The 16,523-nt window shown below is 57.2% G+C and overlaps 4 protein-coding genes across 4 annotated transcripts; 1 reads left to right on the forward strand and 3 right to left on the reverse strand.

Annotated features, from left to right (window-relative positions):
* Positions 1 to 47: 47 nt before the first annotated feature.
* Positions 48 to 3,041, reverse strand: acrB (putative ubiquitination network signaling protein acrB; the record flags this gene model as incomplete). Its single annotated transcript, XM_032032230.1, has 1 exon — positions 48 to 3,041. The coding sequence occupies one exon, from the start codon at positions 3,039 to 3,041 to the stop codon at positions 48 to 50; it is 2,994 nt and encodes a 997-aa protein (XP_031892948.1).
* Positions 3,042 to 9,418: 6,377 nt separating this feature from the next.
* CGGC5_v005117 (uncharacterized protein) lies at positions 9,419 to 10,672 on the reverse strand (the record flags this gene model as incomplete). Its single annotated transcript, XM_032032241.1, has 3 exons — positions 9,419 to 9,766; positions 9,823 to 10,044; positions 10,112 to 10,672. The coding sequence occupies 3 exons, from the start codon at positions 10,670 to 10,672 to the stop codon at positions 9,419 to 9,421; spliced, it is 1,131 nt and encodes a 376-aa protein (XP_031892947.1).
* A 340-nt stretch (positions 10,673 to 11,012) lies between these two features.
* On the forward strand, positions 11,013 to 13,654 carry lyrm5b (LYR motif-containing protein 5B; the record flags this gene model as incomplete). Its single annotated transcript, XM_066151395.1, has 3 exons — positions 11,013 to 11,064; positions 11,367 to 11,510; positions 11,773 to 11,885. 3 exons carry the CDS (start codon positions 11,013 to 11,015, stop codon positions 11,883 to 11,885), a joined length of 309 nt encoding a protein of 102 aa, XP_066008923.1.
* Positions 13,655 to 13,773: 119 nt separating this feature from the next.
* Positions 13,774 to 15,696, reverse strand: CGGC5_v005119 (uncharacterized protein; the record flags this gene model as incomplete). Its single annotated transcript, XM_032032265.1, has 1 exon — positions 13,774 to 15,696. The coding sequence occupies one exon, from the start codon at positions 15,694 to 15,696 to the stop codon at positions 13,774 to 13,776; it is 1,923 nt and encodes a 640-aa protein (XP_031892945.1).
* Between the last annotated feature and the right edge of the window lie 827 nt (positions 15,697 to 16,523).

Below are 16,523 nucleotides of genomic sequence, written 5' to 3' on the forward strand. Positions count from 1 at the left end.
AGCTAGACTACCTAAAAACAGAAACAGACACAGACACTTTGCACATCTCAAATCGGACTCGCCGGATCCCGCAAGCTTCCGCTGCCGCTCCCGCTGTGAATACTACTGCCGCCCGAGCCTGCGCCGTCGCTGCGCTGGCGCCGGGTGAACGCAAAGGACACGGGCGTGCGGTGCACCGTGTGCCCGTGCGCCGGCGTGTTGTTCAGCGAGAGGAACTCGTCGCCGTCGCTGGACTGCGTAAACCCGGAGACGTCACTAAGCATCGACGAGGAACGGCCTCTAGCCTTGAGAGACACCGTGCTCTGGTGCGCCGGCGGGAATCCCCAGACGGCGGACGCCGTCGTCGCGGGCAGCGGAAGCGTCGAGCCAGGGGCAGTCGTCGCTGCGGTGGGCCACATGGACGCTGCCGGGACCGTGAACTGCGACGCTCCGGCGGGAGAGGGGGTCCAGGAAGGCGCGGCAGGGTTGTACAAGGTAGACGGAAGCTGGGCTGGCTGACGCTCGGCAAGATCGAAAGGCATGGTCGCCGCGGTGGCGTTGTTAACGTACTCGTGGATCTGCTGAAGACCCGCCAATAGCGCGTTGACGTCGTTCTGCTTGTTCACGTTGGCCGACCGCAGTGTTTCGATGCTGCCGAGGAAGTTGTTCTCAATCTTGGAGCTGTCCGCCTGCCAGGCGGCGCGCGCTTGACGTCTTCGCTCGGCCTCGTCCAGACCACGGTTGTTGGCGTCCGTAATACGGCCCAGTTCGTTGTCCACCTTGGCGATGCGTGCCGCGATCTTGTTCCGCTTCGTCTGCATGGCGGCTTGCTCATCTTCCTTGACCTTCACAGTCTTGGCGATGCCGGCCTTGTAGTCCTTAAACTCCTTGGATGCGGTGTCAAAGACGGCCTTCTCGGCAGTCCATTCCTTCTCCGTCTGTCTCTTGCGCTCGTAGAGTCCATCGGGTGCTTTCTCAAACGCCTTGAGCTCTGCATCGAGCTGGGCGGTCTCCTTCTCGGACTGGGCTTTCGTGGTCTCCTGCTGGATGATCTTCTGCCTGTGCTTGTCGTCGTTGCTACCTGCCGTCTGAATCATGTTGTCGAGTTTGTCATTCTCCTTCTTGAGCGACGTAGTCTTGCTCTTCCACTCCTTGCGCAGCGCCTTGAGCCTGGACTTCTCCTCCGCCAACCGGTCGTTGTTGGCTTTGATGGTGCTCTTCAGCGTCGTCGCCGGCGAGTCGGGGCGGAGGGATTGAGGCGTGCTCACGGGCGGGTTGACGGACCCTTCCTGGTCTTTATTGGGCGCAAAAGAGGTCCGGATACTCGTGGAAAAGATGACTCTGTTCGTGTGGGTGTCAACAAACTCGCAAACGTACTTGGACAGCGGCCGCAGCCCGTAGATGTCCCCACACCAGCGATGGTGGCCGAGATGCTCATCTTGAGCTTCGTCCTGGATACGGTAAATGCGTGTTGGCTGCCAAAAGGCATTGTTGACCCGGACGTAAAAAGGCTTTGACGTGTCGACGCCCGCCGGTCGCGCAAAATGTCCGTTTCCGGCAGTAGGGCTATCGGGGAAATGGCTGGTGTTGAAGCATACTTCGTCGTGCCCGATGTAGGATATCCAAATCTGTTCGGCTTGACTGTCGAATGGGGCGTTCCCCAGGTTATGAATGTCGGTAGCGTTTGAGCCGGCTGACTCAGAAGTCGCGTGTGATAACTCGTACTCCTTAACCATGACAATTTTGGTGCTCGCCAGAGCCGCCCATAGCGGCTGCTGGAGACGCACCTGTGTGCTTTGTTTTCGCTTCTTTTTTGTAGATGATACTGCTGCATTTTGTTGGAAGGTCGCATCGCTGTCGGGCGTAGCAAATCCGTTCTCCGTCGCTGTGTCGGTAGCGTACGACTTGCCGGCTTCGGGATCTGTTATGCTGTGGGCTGACGCGCTCCCTTTTTCTCGTCTCAAATACCACTCTCTAATATACCGGACTATACCCTGCGTCAAAATATGTATGGCGAGGATGCTCTTGATCCACCCATGCGGCCCCCTCTTATCGAAGCCGCGGGTGAAGGATTCTAACGGGTCGTCGGAATCGGGAGAGAATCGCCAGTTTGCAGGGAGGAACTTTGTAGCTCGAGACCAGTGGAACCTGGAGCCGCGGAGAAGATGAGACCCTATGACCAGAAGAAAGCAGCTAGTGACACTCCGAGATGCGCCTTCCCTGGTGTTCGATCCGCCGCCGAGCGTGGCGGCGATGACGGGCTTCGCAAAGTCGAGGATGGCAAGTTGCATGGGCGGCCACAGAAAGAGCCAGACCAGCAAGATAAAGACATCCATGCAAAGCACCGTGACCAGGGAAGGCATGGTCGAGTTGTAGTCAAAGATCTCGGCCAGGTTGATGTTCATTCCAGAGCTGGTGGTAACGGGCGGGACAAAGGTGAGAAAGGTAAAGACCATGTAGATACCGGAGAGGGCGACGGGAGGGACCTGCATCAGGAGAATAAGAATGGCGAGGGTGTCGTAGAGGGGCAGAGCTCTCAGGACGGTGGCGGCGAACTCGATAGGGCCGCCTGGATCGCGGTGGACGTCGGCATTCTTGGTGGCGTTAACATCGATCTGGCGGTGGTTCGTGTCGACGGCGCCGTTGCCCATGTTGGAAGCAAGAGACTCAGAGGACGACGTCTCGGAGCAGCCGCCTAGTGAGCCTCGCCTGGCAGATGCGTCGCCGTTGCGGTGGTCGGGAGGCATGGTATCGATCGTGGCACCGGGGGCCGGGTTCTTGAGATGTCCGTTGGAGGGGCCGTTGGGCAGGGGCGATGGGAGAGCCGAGGCAGCTGCATTCTGGTCTGGCGGCAGACGGGAGTTGGAAGCAGAGGTCGAGGTCGAGGCAGAGGCAGAGGCAGAGGCAGAGGCAGAAGCAGAAGGGTTCGGGTCGAGGTTCGGCTGACTCTTCTTGTTGGAGACTCGTTTGGCGGGGCCTACAAGACCATTTTCGTGCCTGGTGTCGCGTTGGTTGGCGGCGGCGCCTTGCTGTCGCTTCGCAGAACTCGAAGCACGAGGCATGCGCAGCGCCTTGTTCTGCTGTGGACCGACCCGGGAGCCTGAAGAGGCAGGTCGGGAGGGCCAGCAGCACGACTTGGACTGGTCTGGATGCTGGAGCGATCTCGTGTCCCGTCTCGAGGGCGACCGGGAGAACAGCGGCTGTTGAGAAACTATGCACTCGACGCAAGGGTGAGGGCAGAGCCGCAGAGTGTCCGGAGGGGTCCGTGGGGCCTCATGCGTCGTTGAGTTACGGTTGTGTAGGTTTCTAAGGGATACCGAGGGAGTGGTGATGTTGTGGAATTGGGTGGTGGTTTTTTTTCCGGTCCTGAGACGGAGAAGAGAGCGTGGTTGGTGGTGGTGGTGGTGGTGGGAAGGCGACAAGGTGGGTGGATAGGCAAGGCGAAGTTTAAGCCAAAAGGTAAGAATTTGGGGGTGCAATTATTACGCGGGAAGGGAAGGGTTCGGCAGGTGGGCAGGCTTGGGGGGGAGCAGCTAACGAAATTGTTAACAGTGTCTGGGAGGTGCACTGCCGGGCGTGTATGGGGCGGCAAAGGTTCGGGTAAGAGCCGAGCCGAAAGTGAGCTGGCGAATTGGGGATCGAATGAATCGAATCGAAATAGGAGTTCGTATGAGGGGAGCAAGGCAAGAGGGGCGAGAGAGGGAAAAATAGCTGAGTGAGCGGGCAGAAGAGAGGGAGAGCTGAAAGAATGGAATTTGCAGTTGTGTGTGCTGTAGGTAGGTATTGTGTGTGTTTGTGTGTATGCAGCAGCGTATGCAGCGTGCAGTGTCAGATGCAAAGTTCAGACAGTCAGCACCCAGCAATAGCAGCAGCAATAACAGCTAACGGCGGTCTGTCTTGCAGTGGCAGCAGGAACACACTGTCAGTCAGAGTCAGTGTCAAATGACAGCGCCTTATTTTTTGGGTTTCTTCTCTTTTTCCTTCTTCTGTTTTTTTTTATTTGGCCGTCTCGGGACATTGAAAGGTGGGAGTGGGAGGCGCCTCGCTTCAAGTTTATTCAAAAAAGGACGTGGGAACAGGACCAGAGCAGGGATGGCGGATGGTGCGGGAGCCGCCCCCCTCGCACTGTCTGGCCTTGGCTCGCGGTACGTACTGCGTTAGCGTCTTTCTTTTTCCTCCTGACGAGGGCGACGAGTGGACTGCAGAGTGTGGATTGTGGGGGGCAGCTGAGTCTCGGGTCGCGCCATTGGTCCAGCTGTCTCCTGAGCGTTCCGCCCCTCCTTCTTCTCCTTCCCCCGATCAGAATCAGCAATCAGGATCAGGATCTCGGATCTTTGACCTGGCAGGTACTTTTGACTCGGCCAAACTATGCCTAGCTCCAGGGGCAATTTCGTCCGACAAGCTTGTACCTTGGGGTACCCCCGACCGAGGCAGCCGCCAACGCCCATGCAGCACGCCGCGCTAGACACTGAGCGACGATACGCGGAAGGTGGCCACTGATTAGCATTACCTTGGACAATACATAGTAGCCATTGTACATTGGGCATTGGATCATGTCCAGTCAAACCAGACCAGACGTTGGGACTTTGGTGCTGAGTTGCTCAGCAGGCGAGCTTCCAATCAATCTTTGAAAATCAACAATCCAACTCAGCCCTCCCCTCTTCGACTCTTCCCAGGCCTGCTGCGGTGGTGCAGCAGCGCATTGCATGCATCTGCTCCAGGCCCTGGCAAAAGATGGACCCAGACGGAACGGAAAACGCGCAAGCAAGTGATCCTGCATCGGTATCCGTCCTTGGCCTGGCTGTCCGTCCCGTACGAGCAGCCCGTACCTTAATGTACGAATCACACACCTCAGCTTGGTCTGCAGGCCGTAGGGCAGACAGGGCGCTGGGCGGTAGAGTATCCGCAGCCGCCCTGAAGCGCGGCAACAGAGTAAAAATAGTAGTCCGTTACTGTTGTTGGAACTCAAGCAGAGGGCAGAGGCTGAGTTGCGAGTTTCCATTGTCAGAGTAAAAGAGTTTGAGCAAGTCAAAAGACTCTGCCCAGGTCCCTACCTATGCACCTCATATAATTTGACTGACAACGGTAACTCAATTGGCTTCCACGTTGCAAATGGCTCCTGCAACCCAACCGTTGCTTGTGCCTACCTACCTCGAAAGGGCAACCACGGCCATCGGCCATGCTCCCGCCAGAAGGCACATGCAAGATAACTTCTTGCCTCGCACCTTCCTTCCTCCCAGCTGCACGAGGCCCTTCCTCACATACGACTGACATTTTCATCCATCGTGGGATTCCTCATCGACACTCTTTTTCTTCAACGGCTTCGTCCTGCCAACCAACAATACATCAGAGACCCAACCACCACCCAAGAAAAATGTCATGTCTTGCACAGGACACCCCCGTCGACGCTCTCTTCCCTCTTTCGTCCCTAGTTCGGCCCCGTCGTCTTTTCTTCTCGACTTGTTCGCGGTTTCCATCTCCCATCCATGCTGTCAATCCTCCGCAGCATCCATCATCGTTGTTCATTGCTCGCATGACGACCCTGCCCACCGCAGAGAAGAGACGGCACCGCCTCCAATCACCCTGAGTGCCCGCCGCAACCATGTTTTCGGTCTGTCGGCTTGCCCTACCGAAGCCTTCACCGCACAGCATCCCCGAGTCAGCTTTCTTGCTCTCATCCCGGCCGTGCCAACCTCAGTTCAGGGTAATACCGACGCATGTTAGCCCTCTGGTCTCGCTAACCATCAACCAAGGATAACCAGGACGAATTACCAAGGACGAGAGCACCAAGTGCGCGGTACCAAGCGCTTCCATGACACTGCACATGAGCGCAACCAAATATCAAGGTCTACCTACTACCGTCACCGCCAACTACCGTTGCTTGCCGTATCCAGCAGGAGACCAGCCCATCGTCGTCATTGCACATGTCGAGCCAACTCTATCCGTACCCTCGCACTTGGCTGCACCTCCTTGTCAGCACGCGACTGGGCTCTCCCCGCCTCCATCTGCCCATCGCAGACCCCGCGCCATCCAGATTTGCTTATCAGAAAAGGAAAAAAGAGACACGAGGGCACTCCATCGACAGCCATCGCCTGTCCGCCGTGCCCGAGTCTTTTGCGGTGAACTGTCGGTTCCCAATTGCTCCCCCAGCCGCAGGACGACGATCAGCAATGCAGCTCCACACCACTCAATGTGCAATGCACTCGCTCGTCTCGTACACTCACTCGTACCGTGCCGTGCAGCAGCAAGCTTCCTCTCCGGCGGAAGATCAACTCGCCCCAAAAGTACAGTGCTTCCACTCGCCGTCGTCGGCTTCCCCCTTTGAGCAGCACCCGCCATCAGTCCTTGCACGCACCTGTAATCACTGTGCGTGCTTCGCACTGCGACTGCATCTGCGTCTGCATCTGCCTCCGACGCTCGGTGACTCGCCGTCCCAGATCAACATCGTGAGGCCGACCACCGGGGCCGCGCCAAACGCCATCGGCGAGGTACGAGGCACGCAGCGTGGAGACGAAACCAAGAAACCTGGCAAAACGGGTGCCATGACCCCTTGAGCGCCTCGCACAGTGGAAAGCATGATGAGCATTGGCGGCGACGCATGGCCACTAGCGGCTTACCCGCGACTTTTGTTCGTCCGCCGCTAGCTAGCCTGGCCCTCGCTACAGTGCAACCGAACACCACGGCCCAGTCTCTAGTCCCAGGGCCAGAGACATTCCTGCTTGTCGTGTTCCAAGCAAGTCACGGTTGCCATCACGCCGTCCGACATGCGAACAAGGTGGACGGGATGGGAGCATCGTCGGTGGACCTGGACCTCAACTGTGACAAGCCAGCGGCGGCAGACGACTGACATTCGAATGCGCAATGCGCACTCGTCTCGTCCTGTCTCGTGGTTGACAACGCACCATCACACACGCAAGACGCAATGCTGCTGCTACTGCACCTGCTGCCTCCCACCCGTGCCCCTCGCCCTATCAAGAATGACGATAGGCTTGGGGGTTTAATTTCCTGCGTCGATCTTGGACCAGGACAGGAATGCCGCTTGCATGCTTCTCTGCACTCTGCATCTGTTGCGGCGGCACCCACCACCCACAGCAACTCATGGTGGTCCAGACGACGAGCGATGAACCGGACGAGCCCTGCAGTTACACACGCTGTGCTGTCTGGCCTGTCGTCGAAAGATCCGCATGGCTGTTTTCGACCCGTCGCAGGCCCTAGACAAAGACCGTCGTCGCCCTTGTCTTTGTCAAACCTTCTGCCAGTGGCGTTGGTCTCCTTTGATTCGAAACATAACAAACCATTTCTGGAAAAATGCAAGACAGCGCTGCTCCTCTACTTCTCAGGCCTCCGAACGACCCGGCGAGACATCGAACGGATGCCGGTTGCTGACCGCTCCCGACGCTTCGCCCGCAGTCAACCAACATTACCCTTACCTTCTTGCAAGCCAACGGAACTCGCGGGGCAGTCGAGATTGGATCGAACGGAGAATCTCACACGCGGTGCTCGACCTCGGCGTAGTGTACGGTGCCAGCAGCATTGCTTGCAGGGTCAAGCTTTTTTGCCGCCATATCCACCTGTTTAGCTAATTATCCTCCGATTAGCACGTCGTAACGTGCCGAAAGAAAGGAGAGAACAGTCCAGGAAGATGCAGCGCTCAGCAGAGCAAGCACACCCTATCCCGGCTGCTGCCCTTCACTTGACAAGTCACAGCAGAGGGAATTGGCAAATGCAACCTGAGGGCCTCAGCTACCCCCACTTCGTCCCCCAGGTCTCGAGCATAAACAACGAGAAAGGAAAAGGAGCTAGGCGCAGAGCGGTAAAGCAAGTCGATCTGCCTGTCGGCATTTGGCCGTTCCCAGCCTGCTGCCAGATTGCCTCCCATGTCACAGCCCATTCAATCCAGTGGACTGCTGACTCGGAACGTCGTGGAGAGCAATTTGCAGTCGCGATGTCTGATTCGTGGTACCGACGACAATCCTCCCAGAGAGTCAGTGGCACGGCCGTCCTGCGGGGGCTCTAAGCTTGTTAGAGTTGTGCTGGCGAGGACGACGAACGAGATGCGATGTCACCTACGAATAAGTATTGTGCTGTCGACTATCGACTGTTGACTGTGATTCTCCAGGATCTGTCCAATCATCGACCGCCTGCAGCAGCATTCCAGAGGACCATCGCCTGATCTAACATCGAGACTACTCGGGAATAAGCTTCAGGGCGCCAGCTTCCTGCAGTGCAGCACGCCTCCCATGCAACTCAGAGGGCTTCACCCCTCCCTCCGCTTCCTCCTGGTCACCTCCCCTCCATCTCGTCGAGAGCAAATAAAGCTTGGCAACCTACGGGCATGTCGGGCCGTGATTGGTGCCCTGCAGACCGTTATATTTCTGCGGCTGCTTAGCGGGGTTGATGAACCCCTCGAAGTCACCCTTCGCACTGTGACACCCAATCTCGAAGGCGGTCTGGCCGCGAGGAGCTGCCCCTCGATGGCGGCGCACACATTTGCACGGCGACGTGAGGCGACACAACGTAATAGCGCCAGGGCAGCTCCGAGCGATGCGGATCTCTCGGTGGGCTTGCGACCCTTTAAAGCCGGTCTGAATTTTGCAGCGCCAGACAGTGGACACGAGACCGTCTCGTCGTGGACCATGACCGAGAAGACTTTTCTTTGGCAGTAAATTATTGGCAGAATTTTCAGGAGAATTTTTCTCTGCTAGCCTCGCCGAATTTCTCGTCCCGCCGAACTGGATCCGTCCCGTGATGGGGCCCGGAGTCACGCCGGCAGGGTAGGAAGATTTCCTTGCGCAATCCACAAGGCCTATTCACTTGGGGGATACCCTTTTCATCCGTACCAATCACCACCCGCCAATCATACAACAGCATCCATGTCATGTCCGCGCTTCCAGCCAATGTTGCGTTGAGATCAGATATCACAAGTATATATGTTTGACCATGGCGTGCTTTCAACATTGTCGCATTTGTATCACGCAGGACAGTTCTTATCATTGCAGTTCACGGAAGGTTTAAGCGGCTGTCGCCGGCTTGGCCGTGAGCCGACTATGGCTCGCAATACGACCAGAGGCCATGTGAACGGTTCCTGATGCTTTGGACACTCTGCGGCTAGCGCAAACGACATGGCATTTGCGTTTGAGATCCGCCAGGTCTTCAGGTGCCTCAATTCTTGCCTCCTCTCTTTGGCGGGGGATCGTACTGTCAACGAGGTCCACCAGGCCACTGCAAGCGACAATCCACAACTTTGCACTTGGCATTGGCTGGCCAATACACCAATAGGCACTATCCAGATATCTCGACGCCGTACTTCTGGCAGAGGTGCCCTGGCTCTAGTAGATACTGGACCTGGTTAGCATCGAGGGATACTACCCCTTGGATTTATATCCTCGTGGGAAGTTGCTTGTTGTTGTTAAATGGGCCGCTCGGGTTTCAGTGCATCTCAAGCCGACGAAGCACTGCCCAAGTCCTCGACCGCATCCGCCCTATTCCAAGTCTGCGACTCCAGCATGCGGATCGTGTCTATCAAGTCTCTGCCCTCTTGCCAGACCTCGGGCGTCTCATGATTCAGCATGCGTTCCATCTCTTCCGCAAACCAGCGGGTTGACTTGCCCTGCAACTGTTTCCGGGGGTAGAGAAAGACCAGTGTGACTTTTGCGTTCACGAGAAAAGCGTTGGCCGAATGTGACCATAAGGCCACGTCGAGAATGAACTTGACGCGGCGATCCATCTCGGTGAAGCTCTCCAAACGGGTATACAGAGAGATGTTCTGCGTTTTACGTGTCCGATCCTATGCGATCATTCAGCCCTGTTCGGGACAACACCCTTTTAGTAAACTATACTCACGTAGCGCAAGTTCGACGGCCATTGCATGTTTTGGATGGCCAGCGGCGACACCGGCTTATGGATCAGCGAGTGGGAATCAACCTTCCAGGCCTTCCGTTGCATTCGTTGAATCTGATCCCATTTTGCCTGTACGTCAGAGGTGGAAGTTGAAGCGACGTAGTCGAGATATCGCAAGACGGCCACCTCAACCAATTTCGGGAGTGGAAATGGTCGCGGGATTCCCTGCAAGATTGATCAACAGGGTCAGTGGTGAGCGCGTTAGGTTTTGGGGGGCTTCATTGCTTCTCACTCCGAACGTCTTGGACAAAGGCTCGAGCTGGATCCTCTTCGTCATGTCTAGCCTTTCTGTATACACGGCTTTGGGGTCCACGACGGCGTTGGACCGAGCCATTTGCAGTCGAGGAAAGTCCTTTGCGATCTGTCGTACAAGACGGGCCGCCACAGCGACCTGCTCCTCGTTGCAGCCAAACATGAGGCATTTCCCGATACGCTTGAGAAAGAAGCTGGCGTTGAGGTATTGCGGCGCGGGTTTCGGTTTGAGCAGGAGCTTGTCGATTGTTTCTTTCGCGGTCAGACCGTCATCTGGTCTTGATGGAAGCTCGTATTCGACTTCGTCAACGTCTTGGACAGCCGCCAGGTCGGCCGCTTCCGCCTGATCGAGAGCCAAGAGGAGGTCTTCAGTGGCGTTCCGCAACTCTGCCGGCTGGGGGTTTGCGATGCTGCTGGCTTGGCTGTACGGTCGGGGACTCGATGCTGCGATGCGGAGGGCGGCGGCGGAAGGGGTCTGGCGAGCGAGGAGGAGTGCCGGGCGTCGTAGCAGCGCTGTGCGAGCTGCCCTCGCGCAGAACATTTCGTCGATGGGCGGCTTTGTGCGTCGATTTGGTATAACGCCAACGTATTGATGATTAATTTCTGTCGCAAAGCTTGAGGCCGTAGATCGCCAGAGCGGCGAGGGACCTGGCTGGCAACTGATAAGATAAGGAGCTGAGCTTGGGTACGGCCAATTGGAGAAGCGGATTGGTGGTGCTGTGGGTCCGCAAGTGGACGGACGGGTGTTGCATCATTCGTCAAGGATCCGACCTCATCGCCACGGAACCGACGACATCCCGGCGACGTTGACATACACGATCAGCTATTCCGACGCAGACTGAATTCTGAGTTGCTTACGCGGTAGCATCCGGCAACTCGAGATGAGCTCCCTAAATCCTGAGTTGAGGAGGCGGGTGATTACCATTTACAAAGGTTGGTGGGCTTTCATCCTTGCTTTCATATGGTCTTGTTCGAGGGTCGTCCTTGGTGCCAATGACTTATACCTGCTCACGAGCGGCACGCAACGTTGCCGACAATACTTCTCGTGGATACACGCAAGAGTCATCAGATGAATGAACGGGGCATGTGAGCTTGACGTTCTCGGTCACTGGAAAACGTCAAATCAAATCAAGTCAAGCAAGCTTGCTGCTCGGTTCCAAGGCCTGTCGTCGTCAACCAGTCGCCACTTACAAGCAAACAACCATCACCCTCGAACGTCGCTAATGAGCCCATAGAACTCCTTTTCCTCGGACGCGAGTACCCCCTCGGATATGACTACTTCCGCCCACGCCTACACCGGGCCTTCAGCGCCAACGCGGGGCTGAGAGACGAAGAGGCGATCGAGAAGGGCATCCAGAGAGCCGAGTTTGTGAAGAAGGGTAGGTCATGCTCCCTACGTCTTGTGTCTTCACATCCAGTACTGTCCTCCCTTTGTCCCGTCTGTCGCCTCGCGTCTTTTCTTCTACCGGGCCGTCTAGGTCATTACTTTCACTATTATCAAGGCCTCTGTGGACTGTTGTCAAGTTGTCAAGTGGCGTCGTCCAGGAGTCAGGTATGCCGTGTTCGCTGTCCGACGTGGTTTGGTTGGTGGTGTGCCTGGAGTCACTGCGAACCCCCTTACTCATTCCCATCTTCCTGAAGCACCAGGTGGAAGCTACCTCGCATGCTGGCTTGTTCGACGGTTTCCCTGCACGATCCTTTCGACCTTGATGACTACTATTGTTCAACAAGTGCCGACCCGAGTTGGACTCTGATTCATTCTTTCTACGCTCTCGACCAGATGGGATTGTGTTCTTGGCTGGGGGGCATCGGCATCATCATCTTTGCCGCTATCGGACAGGCGTTGTTTCTCCTCTCTCGGACGTCGGTACTTCGAGGATACTTCTGAGTCTAGGTCCACCAGGTGTGTCTCCATTTAGAGGATATGCTGTATGCACAACACTCCCCTGCGGACTTCCATCTGGCGCTGATGCCAATTTCTCTTTCCTCCGAGTCGAGTCACGATAAGGTGTGCTTGTATCTCAGCCCAGAAGCTATGTGTCTTGGGTGACGAGAAGCCCGAGGGCCAGGCCCAACCGGCCCAGCGTCGATGTTGAATGAGAACCCTCTCGTTTCGGCTTCGCCAGCACCTTTAAGAGCCGTCCCTCAAGAGGTTGTCCCTCCTCCGCTGGCTTCAGCTGGAACCACGGCACTCCTCCGAGAAACTTGGCCAAGCCCCCAGCACACGGTCTTGCTCTCGAGGAAGCAGTGTCACGGGGCTCAACCAACACGGAAGACACCCCCAAACCCCACTGTCCCCCGAGAATCTGGAATAAGAACCGCATTTCCATGCGGCACCTCATGGCCGTGGCATACCAGCACGGTCAGACTGGTGCTTATCAACAACCAACCCACCTAGAGCCTCACGACTCCAGAGAGAAGTAGAGCAAAACCCGAACCAAAGGATGACCTGCAACAACCGCTCCTGTCTCAAGAAACAAGTCCCGGCAAAAACAAAGCCTCCACCATTCGACAACATGGACACATCCGATGTCACTGTCACATACTATCCCGTTCTCAAGTCGAGATATCCAGCGGCAGCCGGACCTACATCTCGACTTTCTCGACACACCACCAAGGGGGGGCGCTTGTCGAGCCCCTCAGCCGCAGGAGATATCACAGCGTCATGTACCTCACAGCGTCAAGCGACACAACATGTACCCCTTCATCAACACGCCCAACATACTTTCCGCCCTCCATACCCGTCCCTCATGACCCCCGTCCCAGGAGAAGAAGTCTGTTCCCAAAACCGCCAGTTCCACATCACATAACCCCTCGAGCAAAACGCCAGTCTCATCTCGCCTCGCACAGGGCCATCACCCTTCACAAAGAAACACAGAGCCCAGCGGCCCACATCTCCCGCAACTCCTGAACGTCAATCCATCCATACCTCGCTCCCTTGCCCCGTTCCCACCTCCCCTACCTGAACATCGTTGAGCAAGATCGCTCAAAGGCCAATGCTAACCACTCCCCCCTTCTAGAAATCGAAGCCTTGTAAGTTCAAACTCACCCTTTTTGTTTCCACACCCTTTGTGGATTCACGCTGGGGAGGGGACCGAGACCGCCCTACCCACCCCTGTCGCCACGCCTTCCTCATGTCGATCTCACTTGAACACGCGGAATCGTCCCCGCCGCAAGCACATGCTCCATATTATTCCTGCCACGTGAGCGAGCATCTACCGATCCAAGTCTCAAGTCCCCTTTCCCCACCTACCGCACTATCGAAAGATCAACTTCAGGTCAATACGTCGCTTCACATGTCAATAAGTCAAGATGAGATATGGGTGTATGTAAATATCGGTTGATATGTGATGTAGATTGATGATGATGATGGGGGGTATCTCGATGTTGAACTGCACACTTCAACCATTCCTCTGCCTCTGCGCTTTTCCTTGCTTCTGTTTCTGTGTCTTGCTGTTGCTTTGCGACTGACTGGCATGCTAACGATCCCACAGGTACTACCTCAAAAGATACCGAACGCTGAGGAAGCGGTATGTTCCCGGGGCGTGATGGTCGCCTCCAGCGGGGAGGATGAGATGGTCCTGTGAGATAGCTCCAACAGTAATGCAATAAAACCCTTTCGTTTCATCAAGCCGTGCCTCACTACTTCCTCCTCGCCCACCATGCGCCTACCTCCAGGCACTCTCCCCAACTCGTGCCGTTCTCCCTGGTCAAGTCGTTCATCATCTTGCCAAGCCAGCCATCCCACTCGTCCTGGCTCTTGCCCGAGGTCTCCCTAAGGAGCGGCTCCAAGCTCTGGATCTGCTGGACGACGGTCGTCAGCGCCGTGCGGCGGAGGGCCGCCTGCGCGGGCGTGAGCGTCTTCTTCTGCGAGTCCGGCTTGGACTTGCCCTTGCCCGTCTCGATGTACGACTTGCCGTCCTTGGTAACGACACCGCCGACGCCCTCGCGCTCCCAGCGGACTTCCGATAGCGGGATCGCCAGGCGGCGCGATTGTATGTCCTTGAGCACCTCGCACTCCTGGATGAGCGCGGGGCCGATGATAGTGCACGGCACGGGGCTGAGGTTGCGCGACTCGAGCGCGCGGTGGGCCCACGAGTTGTATTCGACGAGGTAGTTGTTCAGCGGCGCGCTGAGTGGTGTCTTGGATGACAGGGGGTATGCGCCGAGCGCCACGGCGGCGGCGCCTTCTGGGGTGTCTAGGGCCAGTGGCGCGGCGTGGGGCCGGAGCATGCGAATCTGATGGTCACTGTCCCAGAATTCAATGGTGCCGCCAGGGCGCAGGATGCGGATGTACTCGTCCATGGTGGACTGGACGGAGTGCGGGCTTGTCACTACCAAGCTAGTGTCCTTGACCATGATCAGGTCGAATTCGCCGTCGGCAAAGGGCCAGGGCATCGTGCGCATGTCATGCTGTACATAGCGCCACTTCATGTCGCGATCCACGTCGCCGGCGGTTGCGCCCATGGGACCAATATCCATGCCGGTGTACTCGGTGTCCGTGTGGCCCTTTCCCTTGAAGTAGCGGAAGCACATTTGACTCCAGAAGCCGGAGCCGCATGCCATCTCCAGCACGCGACTTGGTGGTTTGACTTCGTTTCCCTGTGAGCACAATGGCGAGCCAAAGACTTGGATCAGCATGAGCGTGCGCATTGACTGGCGATGCAGCTCGACCAGATCGACGGGCAGCGGGTAGGGTAGCGAGTTGTCGGACAAGTACTGGCGCCCATTCTTCAAGACGAAGGGACGCGAGGCGTCGAACGACGAAGTGGGGTCGGTCGAGGTCATTGTGCGGGCCGAGATGGACGCTGTTGAAGGCGCGGCCGAGGACAAGCTATCGGTGCGGGAGAAGGGCAGAGTGCCTGTCGCCTTGGCGGCGGTCAGATGACGACCCGAGATGTCCATGTCGAGCATGGCGACATGTTTTATCTCCGTGGGAGTGAGGCCCGTGGTGCGGGGTGTCGGAGGGGAGGCGAGCGCGAACTTGGCGTAGGAGCTCAAGCTGCCGCTTTCCTTGCGGAGGCGCGCCGGCGCTCTGGAGCGGAGGGAGCCGAAGCCGTGGTCGCCGGCAGCACGTGTCTCCTGGAGCGAGTGGTGGTGCTTGTGCTTGAGCTTCTTCGGCGACGATGGCGAGGACGGCGCGCGCGAGTCGGTGGGAGACGCTGTCTGCGGGATCGAGAGGGTGGTTGACGTGGGGGTGATCGAGGTCTCGTTAGAAGATCGTGACGCAGAAGAGGAAGAAGAAGTGCGGATATGCTGCAAGCGAGTGGAGGGGTGGTGCTGGTGGTAGTGGTGTTTTGTCCTGCTCGTAGGCGGTAGGCGGGACGAGTCTGCGGGATTTGCCTTTGAGATTGGCGGCGTGGAGGCAGCTGTTGGTGTTGGTGTTGGTGGTGGTTGTGCTGCTGCTGCTGTTGTTGTGGCAGACGAGGTGTTTTTGGGCTGGTTGGAGGTTGCTGCTGCAGAGGAGTTGGAACTGGAGGGCGTCGCCTTCGCCCTTCTCGAGTCGGGGAGGTGAGAGAAGACGGGAGGTAAAGGGGCGAGACTGGTGTACATGTATTGAGACATGTTTGCAGAATCTGTTTCTGTTTTCTGGGGCGGTTGGGTCCCCCGTGGTCCCCGTGGTGCCTTGGGGTGGTTTGGGCGGTTTGGGTCTGTCGGGTTCTTGGTCTTGGACTTGGGTCCTCTCTGCCCTGGTCTTGACCCTTCTGGGACCGGGAGGAGGACAACGAGACCCAGCTCGCAGATGGGAGCTCCAGTCTGAGTGGACGGGGGCCTCGAATCGAGAGAGTGGTTTTTTTATTTGGTGGAGGAGGAAGATTGGGTGTGACTTTGACCACTGCGACGTTGCTGTTCTTTGGTGGCCAGTGTATCCTCCTCCTTCTCTCTCTGTCGGCGGGTGCGTCTAGGTTTGCTGTAGGGAGACGTCAAGGGTGGGAGGGGGGAGGAATTTGGGAGGGGAGGGGGTGTGTCGGTGGAGGGGAGCACCGGGGGGGAAAGGATTTTGAAGGGGGGAGAAGGGGAGGGGAAGGGGGATGTTTTTTTAATTTAGCATGCCCGTCCACCGGAAAGTAGAGCGAGGTACCGCGCCTGTCCCGTCTTGTCCTGTCCACCGTCCCGTTGTTGTCCGTTGGGTGTGTGCAGGTACTTGGACGACGGCGCCAGTACGTACCATGCAGCAGCAGCAACAACAAGCCGGCATAAACAGCAGCACTGGGCCTGGCGCAAGATGGTCCCAGAGGAGGGAGGATGGCGGAATGCGCGCAGGTCGCAGGAGCAAACAGCTGAGGCAAGCAAGCAGGCAAGCAAGCCAGCAAGCAAGCGGGTGCGAGGCAAGCAAGGTAAGGCGGGCAGGGCAGATGGTGGTATTCGCAGACCGTAACAGTGACCGGTAA

Source organism: Colletotrichum fructicola, assembly GCF_000319635.2.
Source record: "Colletotrichum fructicola Nara gc5 chromosome Unknown KSG_Nara_v1_contig03, whole genome shotgun sequence".
Classification (NCBI taxonomy): Eukaryota; Fungi; Ascomycota; class Sordariomycetes; order Glomerellales; family Glomerellaceae; genus Colletotrichum; species Colletotrichum fructicola.